Genomic DNA, 15,439 nt, shown 5'->3' with positions numbered 1-15,439 from the left:
AAAGTAAATGGTATGTGAGTTTTTCACTACCATTAACATAAATCACATAAAAACAATTTTTAAATGTTTAAAAGAATTTTTTTAAAAAACCACTAAACCAAAAAAACTCTGTGGAGAAGTGACTTACCTGAACAAGATGAATAAGTGTTGTCAAAATAGCACATCTCAACATATTGTGTTCTTCACTCTGCTTCCAAAGGAGGGGCAAATATTGTACCAAACATCCCACATATGGTCGTATCTATTACAATATAAGTAGAGGAAACAACAAAATTTTATTAGTAAAGAAGGCAATTTACTTTGAAAAACACTGAGAGCACTATTAAGTCCCAGGCAACACATATTTAATATTTATTAGATGTAATGTATTAAGCTTACATCCTTAAGAAATAAAATTAGACATTACATAAAGGCCCAGGGCTCTATAGTAAATATTTTAAAATAATTTTAAACAACTATCAAGTGTACTGAATGAAACAACGCTTATGAATATAAAAAAAATTATTTAGAGGTTAACAGAAAATGCCGTTATATCCTGCTTCTTTTTAATAAAACAGCTTAACAAATTGGAAATTACACTATTGTTTTTTAAAAAGTCAGCATTTATTCATTCATTCTACAAATATCTTCCAAGTTTCAGGCCCTGAACACAAGGCTCTGGAAAGAAAAGGATACAAAGAGAGCCAGACAAACCCTTAAAATGAAAAAGGAGAAGTGTAATGATGAAGGTGTATACAAGGTACAGTGGAAACACAAGAGGAAAAAAACATTTTCAAAGGATAAAACTGATAAGCTCGCCATGGATTAAGTTAATCAGATTTTAAATTTTACCCTGAAGCACAGCTCAGTCTAACAGTAGTTTCTTGAAAAATAAAATGGATCTACAATGATGCTGGACAGCGTTTCAGCTCCAGTATTTGAAATTGCTATAAGAGTATCCTTGGGGATGAAATAAAAACACTAGACCTTCATAGCTTCACTACTATCTACTTGAATATCACGCATTAAAATTTAAAATGTTCCCAGAAAGCATGAGTTTCTTTATTATGCTAGTAAAATACTCTAAAAGGGTAGCCAAACAACTACAGAATTTGCTGGTGGTGGAAGCGTTGGTGGGGAATGCAGAAAAACAAGAAGTTAAATATTTGCCCAAACATCTCAGTAAGATATAAGTGAATAAATATTAAGATAGGTATTACCTTATTGGAACATATTTATCATGTAATACCTTATTTTCAAAATTTGACTATAATAATATTTCTGGAACATGTACTCAACATTGCTAAGTGTTCTATCTCAAAGATCACTCCAATGAGCTCATAAAAGCAGGCCAATTAATGAGTAAAAACAGATTTCAAAGTATCTAACTCATTCATACTCAACTAAAAATAAGCATATGACAACACAATCTAATGGTAAGGAAAATGAGGCAGTGTTGGTTTTAAATAGGGAGTATACTTTCCCAGAAATTGCAGAAAAGAAATACATACTATAAATTACAAATGGGATAATAAAACCAAAGTACCCAGTTACATTTAAAAGCCATAAAATATTTATATTCCAATCTTGGCTGTCATCAGAATATACAATGTTCTAAATTAAAATTAATGCTACAAAAATAGAATTTCAAATATCAATCATAGAGGCTGGGCAGAGAGGTTCATGCTCAGCATTTTGGGAGGCCAAGGAGGACAGATCGCTTGAGGTCAGGAGTTCAAGATCAGCCTGGCCAACATGGTGAAACCTCGTCTCAACTAAAAATACAAAAATTAGCCAGGCACAGTGGTGTGCACCTGTAATCCCAGCTACTCCTGCTGAGGCAGGAGAATCACTTGAATCTGGGAGGCGGAGGCTGCAGTGAGCCAAGAGAGCCCCACTGCATTCTAGCTTGGGTGACAAAGCAAGACTCCATCTCAGAAAACAAAAACAAACAAAAAAAATCAATCACAGAGTGCTGCAAAAGATATAAAAGGAAAGAGAAAAAGACTGGGCATTAAAAATAACAGAGCAAGGACATGAGAGCCAAACATATTCCAGTGGGGTGGTAGGCTAGCTATATGGGGCAACTAAGGAAATTTGAATACTGATATTCATTTATATAAATTTGATATTAGATAATATTATTGCATCAGTGTTAAGTTTCCTGAGTCTAATCACGGTTATGATAATGTAGGAAATGGAGCATACATCTCTTAAGAAGGAGAGGTCTAATATTCTGGAGAGTACCATGATGTCTGCAACTAAAACTGAAACAGTTTTACAACAACAATCTGTACATGTGGATAGATAAAAAGAAAGCAAATGTGGTAAAATATTAGTAAGTGATGAAACTTACTAATGAAGTGAAGGATATATGAGTGTTGATCTATTTTTGTAACTTTTTTGTAGGTTTGAGATTTTTCAATGAAAAGAGGTGAAAGAAAAAATACTGTCCATATAAAATTCTGAATAAGATTATAATACAAGGATTTTAAGGGAAGGACAATTTCAATTATTTGCATAACATTTTAAAAATCACATAGAACTACGAAAGTTTTTGCAGTCATTAGGGAAATGCAAGTCAAAACCACAATGAGCTATCACTTCATGCCTGTCAGGGTGGCTACTATAAAACAAAAATAAAAGATAACACAAGTGTTGGCAACGGTGTGGAGAAACTGGTACCTTTGTACACTGGTGCTAGGAATGCAAAATGTTACAGCCACTGTGGAAAGTAGCATGGAGCTTCCAAAAAAAATGAAAACTAGAACTACCATTTTATCCAGCAATCCCATTTCTGGGCATTTATTCAAAAGAACTGAAATCAGGATCCCAAAGAAATTATTAGCACTACCATGTTTATCGTAGCACTATGCACAGTAGCTAACATGTGGAAGGAGCCTAAACATCCACCAACAGATGAATGGATAAAGAATATATCATATTATATATGCAATTGCATATACAAACTATGCAGACTTAAAAGGAAATTCTGCAATATGGGACAATAAACCTTGCAAACAATATGCTAAATCCAACAAACTACAGAATGACAAACACTGCCAGTCTACTTGTATGAGGTATCTAAAATAGTCGAATTAATAGAATCAAAGAGTGGAATGGTGATCGCCAGGGACTAAGGGGAAGGGGAAATGAGTTACTAATCAATAGGCATAAAGTTTCAGGTGAAAAAGATAAATAAGCTTTAGGGTTCTGTTATAGAATGTTGTACCAAAAGTCAACAATAATATATTCTACACTTATAATTTTGTTAAGAGGATGGATCTCATGTTAAGTGTTCTTACCAAAGAATTCGGGGTGTGGGGGAAGCACTTTGAGTATTATAGCCTTATGAGTTAATTCATATATAGGTAAAGCTCCACTTAAATTCATATCACCGAAAACATGAAAATCAAATAGGTGACAATCTAATAAATGCTTTAATGAGGGCTCTATCATTGGGGTTAAAAAAATTACCCTAAGTTCCTAAAGACACCTCATCTTTTAGATAAAATTTTCAACAGAGTATTTTATATTTCACAGAGTTCCTTTAATTTTGTTCTTTCACTTCAGAAATGCACAGGCCCAAAGACCACCTGATACCACCCCTGATGATTACATATTTATTTTGACTACATATTTATAAGATCTCTGCACTAGAAAAGTGAATTGTAAGTTTTCAACTACTTTATCAAAAAGTAAAGACAACATTCAACTAATTGTACATTATGGTACAAAGACGGTGACTTTACTGAAACTTCAAAATTAAACTGTATGCGTCACAAAGCACTATTGTATCCAGCTTCATCCATGTCCCTGCAAAGGACATGAGCTCAACCTTTTCTATGGCTGCATAGTGTTCCATGGTGTATATATGCCACGTTTTCTTAATCCAGTCTATCATTACCATCATTCTCAGCAAACTATCACAAGGACAGAAAACCAAACACCACATGTTCTCACTCATAGGTGGGAGTGGAACAATGAGAATACACGGACACAGGGTGGGGAACATCACACGCTAGGGCCTGTGGGGGTGGGGGGGTGGGAGCCTGGGGGAGGGATAGCATTAGGAGAAATACCTATGCAACTGTCGACATGATGGGTGCAGCAAACCAACATGGCACATGTATACTTATGTAACAAACCTGCACTTTGTGCACATGTACCCTGGAACTTAAAGTATAATTAAAAAAAAATAAAAAGAAGAAGAAGAAGAAGTAGGAAGAAGAAATAAAGAAGAAGGAAGAAAGAAGAAAGAAGGAAGAAGAAGAAGAAAGCACTATTGTAAGATGGCTCAAAATGTTTGCTGCCTAATATCAAAAACATAATTCTGGCTGGCTGCAGTGGCTCTCATCTGTAATCCCAGGACTTTGGAAGGCCAAGGCGGTGCATCCCTTGAGCCCAGGAGTTTGAGACCAGCCCAAATTGGCAAAACCCCATCTCTACTAAAAATACAAAAAAAAATTAGCCAGGCATCATGGCACGCCTGTAATCCAAGCTACTACTCAGGAGGCTGAGGACAACAATCACTTGAACCCAGAGGATCAGGGCGGAGGGTGCAGTCAGCTGAGATGCGCCACTGCGCTCCAGCCTGACATGACAGAGCGAGACTTCATCTCAAAAAAGATAAAATTTGTTAACATTTTTAAAAAATTTGCTGCCTCATGGACAAACATCAAATTTGGCATATGAAAGAGAGTTAAGGGATATATGTAACAAAGATAAAAATGATAGGGTTGATCAAAGGTTAAGGTAGAAAAAAAGTTAAAGAATCAGACAACTGAAAATATTTTTTAACCATTTCCTATGTAGTATGAATGAGTTTTGAAAAACAAAAACTCTATTGAATAACTATATCTTATTGTTACTTTCTCATGATATAGGCACGTAAGCTGCTTAGGCTATTTGTGTTCCAAAAGATGAGTATAGACAGAAACACAAAAGCATTAATTTATAAGCCAAAAGAATAACAAACTTTTGGAGAAAAAGTTTTAATTCGAAGTTTGGGGAGACAAAGGAAAGAAGATTCATTTCTATTTTAAAAAAAAAGTTTTATTTAAGAAATTTCCATCCGCCATATATTTCTAAATAAAATTACAGGAAATGGCCAAATCTTGTTTTTATAATCAACTTTTTAAACAATTTATTGCAACTTATAGTACTCTGAAGCATATTGGAGATGTATAATAATTTCATGCTCATGAAATCCTAAGTTAAGTGAGTTCAGAATTATCTTTACCATTTTATACATGAGGACACAAGGTTAAAGACTTTGCCCAAACTAAATAGCAGACACAAGGACTTAAAATGAGTTAAAACAATTGCAAGAAACTCTGGGTGATCAATGTTGTTTAAAAAACACTATCAAATGAATTAACGTGATTAATGTATTAAGAACACCAAGTACTAAGAATCATGCAAGATATTACTACTTTTAGACGCCAGTACCCAGATCTGTTTCAAATGATTAACAGTGACTCAACCCTACCACAGGAGTTGCATTATGCTTAAAGTACTGGCAGTGCCATTAAAATATGTGAACTTTGAGAAGTTCCTTCAAGTCTCATATTGTTTGAGACAATAAATTCTAACACCTACCTCAAGTTTTTTGTGAGAACTAAATGAGAAATATATGCAAAGCATGTAGCACATACGTCAGTATGTTGTCATTACTCAATAATTAAGAGCTATTCTCATCAATTGCTTTAGAATTAATAAATCTGCTCATGGTGTCACAATTCACTAATAGCAGATCCAAGAATAAACTCTAAGTCTGTGAAATCCAAATCAATTATCTTTCCTAATACAATGCAAATCACAGATTTGCTTCAGTGCTTTCCAAACAAGGATATGCAATGGTGAACCAGAATATAGGAAGTCACAAGGATAATTATAGTGTGGTTATCCGGATTAACAATTTCCACAAAGATTCAGAGTGACAGGGGAAGCTGAATAACTAAACCGTTAAGAGCGTTACACCTCATTTTTACATTAAGCCAAATGTAAATATAATGCAGACCAGACTACAAAAAATACTTAATTTTTAAGGTAAAAATAACAGACTTCCCAGAACTCTTGCTGATGGACACTTGAGGCTATGCCCTCAAACACGGAATTTTACACTGGCTGGATCTTCTAAAATATGTAAAATTCTGCTTTATGAACACCTCTACACTGCTGATCCAATTTTTTTTCGTATTTTAATTTTCTTAGGTTTTTTTTTTAAATTGAATATAAATGTCAATTTTGAATAATACATAACTGAAACCACAGTCTATAAGTTAGAAGCATTTCAATTAATGTTTTAACTCTTAAACAATGTAGTCAAGGATATTAATGAATTCTACATATATTCTACCCACCTCTCATTTATTTTCATGTTTTACAATATAATTACCTGCATGTTGACTCTTTCGATCACACAAGAAAGGACATGCAAAACGTGCATCTTTGTGTCACATTCTGTAACTTGTTGCAGTAACTGAAAAAGTAGTGTGAACATGGTTTCCAAATACTGCAGGCAAAAAGAAATAAAATAAAAAAGGTTTAGAACAGAAATGAAAGACATTCATATGAACAGAAGAAAGAAATAAATCATAATATCAAAGCAGTAAGTCAAATAAACAGAAAGCCAAAAGCTTGGCATTACCTAAACAACCTGAAATTGTTTAAGCTGCCAGTATTTTACATATTGTTTTACAAAGTGTTTTCTTTCTTCCTTGCTGCTGAATGTGTCCATTTCAGAATTTAACTCATCCACAAACCGAATAACGTTTAGAGGAATATTGTCTAAGCTATGTCTGTTTAAATTTTATACTGTTAACTAAACTATTAACAGTGCCTTGTCACTGTTCTTCCATATATGCCTGCTGCCAATCACAGAATGTTTTGTTTTGCAAGACTTACTCATTACAGCAAAAAGACATTATTGCACTCACATGCCAGCTATCTGATGAGGCCCTTAACATACATTGTATGAAGATATATATTTTATAGATATAACTTGTTATTCTAAAAATGGCAGAATAGTTCTTATTGGGAAATCAAAAACAAATACCCTATGTCTGGTTGTGAACTCCTATATTATGAAAATTACGTTATAAACTAACAAATCACACTTACATAAAGCAAGAATTTGTTCTTTCAGATATACGGCTCACTTCTGCAACACATTTCTTTCATCCAAAAATGTCTATAGTGATTACTTTATTAAAGCAAGATCACTGCTTTACAAGCTTCCCTATCTATCCCCCTCACCAAAAGTAGTACATTTTATCACGTAACTTTCTTCTCAGCCAGTCCTCTTAAGAACAAACACTAACACCCCAATGTTACTGATACGTTTAACAAGTGCTTACTGAGTACCAGTTACGGGAAAACACCATGCTAGGTCCTGGGGGTTGGGTAAAGACTAAAAAGATGAATAGAACTTGGTATTCTGCTCATCAAGTAATTTACAGTCTAGTGTGTAGGATAGGATACAGATATACACACGCAAATAACACAGACAAATAATCTAAGGAGTAAAATTAACAGACACACATAAAATGAAGATACTAAATGATTTTCCATTTTGGAAAAAAAAAGTCTGGCAACCAACTTCAACATAGATGATAAAATTGCTAAACAAAAGTAAGCAGAATATAAGTGAACTGTTACCAATAAAAGTTACCAAAACAGTTTACAAATAAAAATTATGTCCTCCAAAATAATCCAATACAGCATACTTTTAAATTCAACTTTAATAAGTAACACACAGATAATTTCATGTATAAAATAGTATTCAAAGACATAAGCAGAAATGGTTTTTTAAAAAAATACCTAGAAATGTATATTCTTACCGGTAGAAACTGATCTGTTCTAAATTCAAAATCATCAACAGGTGAAGCGCAGTTAAGGAATATTGAGAATACATAAGTTCTATCAAAATAAATCTGTATCTAAAACAAGGATACATAAATTAATTTCACAAAATAAATAACTTAAAAGTGTTAAAGTTCTTTGCAATCAAGTATTTTTACATTTTCAGAAGGATATTTAACTTCAAAGTTGTAGCTGTTTCAATACGGACCTAAAAGAAAGTATATCATGAGTTTTTAATTATTTTAGAATGACTAAACATCATTAATATCAAATAAAAAATTTTATTCCAAATCACTTTCTGTACTCTTCTTATTATTAGAGACACAGACTATGTAAATATTCAGAAATACAAGGATACTCTCCTTATCCAAAGCAAGGAATAAAAAGAAAAGGTAAAGTAATATTTATTCCTATTCTTCTCAGTTTCTCATAATTTACTTAACAAGCCTTTAACGCAGTGGGTCCCTCCAGGAAGGAAAATAATTTGCCGTAAAGTATGTGGAGGGCATGGGATCGAGGAAGAAGGAAGCAGGAAACCAGGGTGGGGTTGGGCAAGCTGGAGGATGTGTAAGTGAAAGGTGCAAAAGGAGACAAGGAAGGAAGGAGTCAGGGAGGAGAAAGAACACAAGCAAATTTCCACCTGTAACCTCAACTACAGTAAATCTTTGAAATATCCCCAAAATATTCTGAGATTTTCTGCTGTTGTTGTTGTTTTTTGTTGTTGTTGTTGTTGTTTTGAGACGGAGTCTCGCTCTGTCGCCCAGGCTGGAGTGCAGTGGCACGATCTCGGCTCACTGCAAGCTCCGCCTCCCGGGTTCACACCATTCTCCTGCCTCAGCCTCCGAAGTAGCTGGGACTACAGGCGCCCGCCACCATGCCCGGCCAATTTTTTTGTATTTTCAGTAGAGACGGGGTTTCACCATGTTAGCCAGGATGGTCTAGATCTCCTGACCTTGTGATCCGCCCATCTTGGCCTCCCAAAGTGCTGGGATTACAGGCATGAGCCACTGCGCCCGGCTTATTCTGAGATTTTCTAAATCCCACAGTTCACAAATATAGAAAGGTTTACAATATGCTCCCGACCTCACAAATTTTCCATGTGTACCAGCATGTTACCTGGGCAAATCATATTACAACATAATCTCGTTCTCTTTCAAGTGTTATCTTGGACTTAAATCAGCTAAAATTGGCATGGGCTAAGATATTCCTAGTTTCCACATAAAGTAACATGAGCTCAAGACAAGACTAAATTCTGTATGTTAATCTGTGAGATAACATATCTAAAACTTTTATTTCCCAGCTGAGAACCATTACTTTCTTAGATGTTACACTTTCCTTGTTAATAGCAACTGTTTTTTTCTTTCCAGTCATTTTTCAGAAAGTAATCATTTAAAACATTTTACAGGAGCTTCTGAGGTCTTGAGATGCAATTAGGCACCTTCACCAAACGTTAAACACTGCCAAATCCGCAGATTCCAAGAGCCTACAGTGTAGATGTTTTTTCACCTGCTTTTTCCTTTTATTCACTGTCTCCAAAGGCAATGTGAACATTTCCAGATTTTTAACAGATTTAACAAATTTGCTGCCACTTGATCTATCACAAAATGACCTCATGAAAAGACAGGTCAGGTATTGCATCAGAAACTATTTAACGAGGAACTATCATCAGGCACTGTGTTAGGTGCTGTAGAAAAAGCTGAGTAAGCCATGCCCATATAGATCTTACAATGTGGGGAGGAGGAGACTAGATATTAAACAATTACTGATAAAAATGGCTAACTTGAAAACATTAAGCACAGGACAATCCTCTTGAGGACATGGACTATGTGTAAACATCTTTGGTATTTAGTATTGAGTGAATATACAATATTAACAATTCACAGAGACCAAGACATGAAAGTCCCTCAAAAAAGAAACAAGAAATCAAGGCTAAGCATGGTGGTTCACACCTATAATCCCAGCACTTTGAGAGGCCGAGGTGGGAGGATCACTTGAGGTCAGGAGTTCGAGACCAGACTGGTAGACATGGTGAAACCCCATCTCTACTAAAAAAATACAAAAATCAGCGGGGCATAGTGGCATGCACCTATAATCTCAGCTACTCAGGAGGCTGAGGCACAAGGATCGCTTGAACCTGGGAGGCAAGGGCTGCGGTAAGCTGATTGTGCCACTGCACTCCAGCCTGGGCAACAGAGCAAGACTCCAATTCGGAAAAAGGAACAAGGAAAGGAAATCAAACTGCCAGCACGCTAACCCTTAATTCTCTCGACTTTCCTCCACAAAAGGACCATTTATTCTAGAGATGCACTCCCCAAGCCATAACATTAATGCAAATAAGTATATGAAACAAGACACCTGAATAAAACAATGTGTTTTCCTTCCTAACGATGGGAAGTCAGTGTAGTACTATGTGCAGAGAAAAAGGTGAAATGAATTAAGAAGACCTGCCTGCATTCCAGTTTGATTGCAAGAACAGAAAGCCAGATCACAAGGGAAAATAAAAAAACACAGACTTTTAAGGAAAGTTAAGAGCATTTTAAATGATGACAAATAAACATAAGAAAAAAAGTCAGCTCTTCCTGAGCTTTAAAAGAAATAAGAGGTGCTTACCACAAAGAAATGGAATGAATTTGGCAGCAACTCAAGTAATGGGGGGACAAAATCAAAACCTGAATTTACAGAATGAAGACTTGGGGAGTGTGCTAGAAGACTGGTAGAAAAGTCTAACACATTTCTACTGTGAATCTACCCTACCCCAGCTGAAACCTCAGAAAATTCACGAAAAGATAACAGGCAATTCCAAATTGGGAGAGCAAGTGCCGTCAAGACATAAGAAACATTGGAAAGATCCCCCAAAGCATGAGAGAAACAGGGAAATGAATGAGAAGAAAATGCAGTCAACAGTACTTCCAAATACTGCTACAAAGGTAAACAGAGCCAGAAACTTCTGTGCATTTGGCAGCAACTCTCAAGCAATGGGTAGAACAAAATCAAACCATGATCATGGCTCACAGCAGCCTTGACCTCTTAGGTTCAAGCAATCCTCCCACCTCAGCCTCCCAAGTAGCTGGGACTACAGGCACATGCCACCATCTCTGGCTAATTTTTGTATTTTTTGTAGAGACAGGGTTTCACCATGTTGCCCAAACTGGTCTTGAATTCCTGAGCTCAAGCAATTTGCCTGCCTTGGCCTTCCAAAGTGCTTGGATTATAGGCGTGAGCTACCACACCCAGCTCAGAAGAAGGTATTGTTATCACAGGATATGACAGCTGCATGTATGTTAATGCCCCAGAAGACCTTCTAGTGGGACAAGATATGGACGTGGAAGACAATGATATTGATGATCCTAACCCTGCGTAGGCCTAGGCTAATGTGTTTGTGTCTTTGATTTAGATTTTAAGAAAAATCATTAGAAGTGGAAAAAATTGTAAAATAAAAAAAGCTTACAGAATGAGGATGTAAAAAAGAAAATATTTTTGCATAGATATACAATGTATGTGTATTTTAAGCTAAGTGCTATTACAAAGGAGTCAAGACCTTTAAAAAATTTTTAAAGTAAAGAAGTTACAGGAGGCAGAGCTTGCAGTGAGCCGAGATCGCGCCTCTGCACTCCAGCCTGGATGACAGAGTGAGACTCGTCTCAAAAAAACAAACAAACAGAAGTTAGAGTAAGATGTGGTTAGTTTATTGATGAAGAAAGAATATTTTCCAATATATTTAGTGTAGCCTAACTGTACAATGTTTATGAAGTCTGCAGTGGTATGCAGTGATTTTCTAGGCTTTCACATTCACTAATCACTCATTCACTGCCTCGCCCAGAGCAACTTCCAAGCCTGCAAGCTCTATTCAAGTTAAGCGCCCTATAGAGGTGTAGTATTTTTTAATCTTTTATACTCTGTTCTTACTGTACCTTTTCTGTATAGACACACCAATACTTACCATCATGTTACAACTGCCTGAAGTATTTAGTACAGTAACATGCTACACTGGTTTGTACCCACAGCCTAGATAGCCTCTACTATCTCAGATTGTGTAAAAGCACACTTCGTGATGTCCCCACAATGAGGAAATCGCCTAAGGACACATTTCTCAGAATAGACCCCTGTCATGCAACAGCACATGACCATATGTCTATGCTGGCTGGTGGTCAACGTACCCATGAAGATGGCCATTTCTTTGCTTCACAAGCAACCACACCACACCCTCAAACTACAGGCTTTCTGATTATACCACAGTTTATATCTTACATAGGCTTTCACAAAAGTGAAAGATTATCCTAATGCTTATTTTCTAGTAATTTACTGCTTATTTTACTGAAGGTAAAGTAAAAACTTTCTAAAAAATTTTTTCTTTTTTTTTTTTTTCTTTTGAGATGGAATCTTGCTCTGTTGCTCAGGCTGGAGTGTGGTGGTTTGATCTCGGCTCACTGCAACCTCCCCCTGCCAGATTCAAGCAATTCTCCTGCCTCAGCCTCCTGAGTAGCTGGGACTACAATCACCCACCATCACGCCCAGCTAATTTTTGTACCTTTAATGGAGATGGGGTTTCTCCATGTTGGTCAGGCTCAGGTGATCCGCCCACTTTGACCTCCCAAAGTGCTGGGATTACAGGCGTGAGCCACTGTGACCAGCCAAAATGTCCTAAAAACTTCTTTTGAATTTCTGAAACTTAAAAATGTAATTAATTCAGAAACCCTACAGCCTAAAGAAGCCCAGTTTAAAGAATCATCTGTAGTCCTGGGAAAAGAAGGTTCCTCTAACCTAAAATTTAGTAATGCTAGTTTATAGTATGGAAATAATGTTCTAAAACCTAAAAGTTGTCATAAGCACTCCATCTACTAACTAATATGTTATAAAAGGGAAAGGAAGGGAGAGTGTAAAAGATATTTTTTTAGAAGGTGTTTTGGTCTATTGTATAGAATCCAGGTCAGTAGTTCTCAAATTATGGCACTGGGAACTACTGATATGCTCCAAAAGAGATAGTCTATTAACAATAAGTATAAAACGGTGGTCAATTAACAGTAAGTACAAACACCGGATCACATGCAAAAAAACGTGGCTAATGAAAACAGTATTTAATCTTTCATAAACTATGAAAAATGTGTGGGTATTGAAAGCTACAAGAATGCATTTCCTACCAGGTGTGAAGCCTTACTACAAAAGCTGTTGTTTGAAAAAAAACAAAAAAAAAAAAACAATATTCAAATAGACTTACACAAGTAGGCCAATGAAACGGAACAAATTCCAGAAACAGGTCCACATGTAAACATGGGATATGACAGAGACAGCCCTATGGACCACTAAGAAAACTATGTATTATTCAAGGAATTACTGTAGTGTTGCTATTCTTATTTTTTAAAAAAGAAAGATGGAAACTTCCTTACATCACACTCAAAAATAAATTTGAGGCAGAATAAAAAACCAAGAGAGAAGAAAAAGGATTTATTTCCAGGCCCAGCGGCTAATGCCTGTAATCTCAACACATTGGGAGGCCAAGGTGGGAAGATAACTTGAGCCCAGAATTCTAGACCAGCCTAGACAACACAGTGAGACCTCGTCTCTACAAAAAATCAAAACATTAGCCAGGCGTGGTGGTACACTCCTATAGTCCTAGCAACTCGAGAGGCTGACGTGGGACAAATGCTTGAGCCATGGGGGTGTCGAGGCTGCAGTGAGTCGTGATCTCGCCACTGCAGTCTAGCTTGGGCAACAGTGTGAGACCTTGTCTCAAGAAAGAAAAAAAGCAATCAATAAATCTATTAACATGTAAAACCTCTGCTTAACAAAGACAATAGAAAGAGACCGGAAAGAGACAGAAGAATTCGATTACATTTGTAATATTTTATTTCTTAAAAAAGACATTTGAAATATATGTGGGAAATATTACAAATGAAAATATGGGTAACTGAGTGATGAGCACACAAGTGCTTCTTCTGTTAGTTGCTGAATTTTTTATTGACAAAATTCTTGCCTATGGGGTAGTCCTGCTCTTTCTATGGAGCAGCCAAAAAAAGAAAAGAAAATTAACAGCTACTTCTACTCTGTCAGTCTCCTTCTAATAACAAAAGAATAGCACATGGACAACAGTAGTTAATCAGCATCAAATGTATCCCAACTCCTTAACAGCAGCCCTTAGGAAAAAGAATGCAGATTCTGAAAGCCAGAGAGGAATTCGATTCATCAGGATCTACCTACTTGTAACACAGCAGAAGCAGTGTAGCAACTGGAGGAAGCAACTTTTCCAGTTAGCATAGGACTTCACAAATTTTATAACATCAGAGGCCACTGGGCAGAGAACGTCTCTTACCTCTGATAGCTGTGTGACAATATAAAATTACTGTCTGATCTAGGAAAATATAATGCAAATAGAGTGACATATTTTTTCATTTATAACTTTTCCTCAGTGTAGCAATTTGACTTAATCGTGTGACACATATGTATACACATACACAATGTTTGTGTATACATTTACATATATAAATGTGTGTTTGCATATATATACACATACATATCTCTATATGGTTGTACACTATTGTGTATATGTATGCATGTATAAGGTATCTCCCCACATTATATTAGCTAGCATTTCTCAAAGGCTGAAAATTAAAGCAGTATGACTTATACATTCTTTAAATGTACTTTAAAAAAAGGCCAAGGTTTACAACATTAACTTGGTGCCTTACTAAACAATCTTCTTAACAATTCCTTGCAAAATAATAGTGACAGTATAAAGCAAATGCAAAACATGTAAACATGAGATGTAGCCACCAGAAGATATAAAGGGCAAAGGCTGAATCTAAAGCAACATTTCCTCAAAGTATATTCTGTGAATACTAATGTATTAGTCATGTGGGCTAGTCATAATGCAAATGTACTTTTTTTTTTTTTTTTTGAGACGCAGTCTTTCTCTGTCGCTCAGGCTGGAGTGTAGTGGGGCGATCTCAGCTCACTGCCACCTTTGCCTCCCAGATTCAAGCGATTCTCCTGCCTCAGCCTCCCAAGTAACTGGGACTACAGGCGCGTGCCACCAGGCCCAGCTAATTTTTGTATTTTTAGTAGAGACAGGGTTTCACCATGCTTGCCAGGCTGGTCTTGAACCCCTGACCTCGTGATTGGCCCGCTTCGGCCTCCCAAAGTCCTGGGATTACAGGCGTGAGCCACTACGCACACCGCAAATGTACATTTTTAAAGGCTTTGACCAGTTGTGTTACTAAGAGGCCCACTTGAATATTTATCTCAAAGTTTTCCAAACTTATCTGGCCATGAATCCCTTTCTCTCCAGTTACACTTGTTGGTATCTGGTAGAATTAATGTTCTGTTTTTAAGGCGCTGGCTGAAATAATTCATTTTTCTCTTTCCTTTTTTAATAGACTCATTATAAAACAAGTCTAAGACCCAAGCAATTTCTGGGCCCAGTGCAGTGGCTCACGCCTATAATCCTAACACTTTGGGAGGCTGAGGTGGTTGGATTGTTTCAGTCCAGGTGTTCAAGACCAGCCTGGGCAATGTGGCGAAACACCATCTCTACAAAAAACAGAAAAATCAGCCAGGCGTTGCTGCACATATAGTCCCAGATACCTGGGAGGCTGAGGTG

The 15,439-nt window shown here is 36.5% G+C and overlaps 1 protein-coding gene across 17 annotated transcripts in view; it reads right to left on the bottom strand.

The window, feature by feature from the left end:
- IPO11 (importin 11) overlaps positions 1–15,439 on the bottom strand; it is a 230,651-nt gene that overhangs the window by 131,117 nt on the left and 84,095 nt on the right. For 9 of the 17 annotated variants that reach the window (XR_012413694.1, XR_012413695.1, XM_073993507.1 and 6 more), the window contains 4 exons: positions 8,020–8,053; positions 7,824–7,864; positions 6,380–6,496; positions 128–241 (listed from right to left, as the gene is read on the bottom strand). Coding sequence is in view for 14 of the 17 variants with exons in the window: in XM_073993507.1 (XP_073849608.1) it covers positions 128–241; positions 6,380–6,496; positions 7,824–7,864; positions 8,020–8,053 (306 nt within the window). In the remaining 3 variants the exon portion in view is untranslated. Of the gene's footprint in view, positions 1–127; positions 242–6,379; positions 6,497–7,823; positions 7,923–8,019; positions 8,054–15,439 lie in introns of all 17 variants that reach the window. The other 8 variants (XR_012413693.1, XM_073993505.1, XM_065546304.2 and 5 more) reach the window with 1 other exon arrangement.

The sequence above is a fragment of the Macaca fascicularis genome, chromosome 6 (assembly GCF_037993035.2).
Source record: "Macaca fascicularis isolate 582-1 chromosome 6, T2T-MFA8v1.1".
Taxonomy (NCBI): domain Eukaryota; kingdom Metazoa; phylum Chordata; class Mammalia; order Primates; family Cercopithecidae; genus Macaca; species Macaca fascicularis.
The sequence above is the reverse complement of the archived record's forward strand: the minus strand, read 5'-3'. Positions and strand labels throughout refer to the sequence as shown.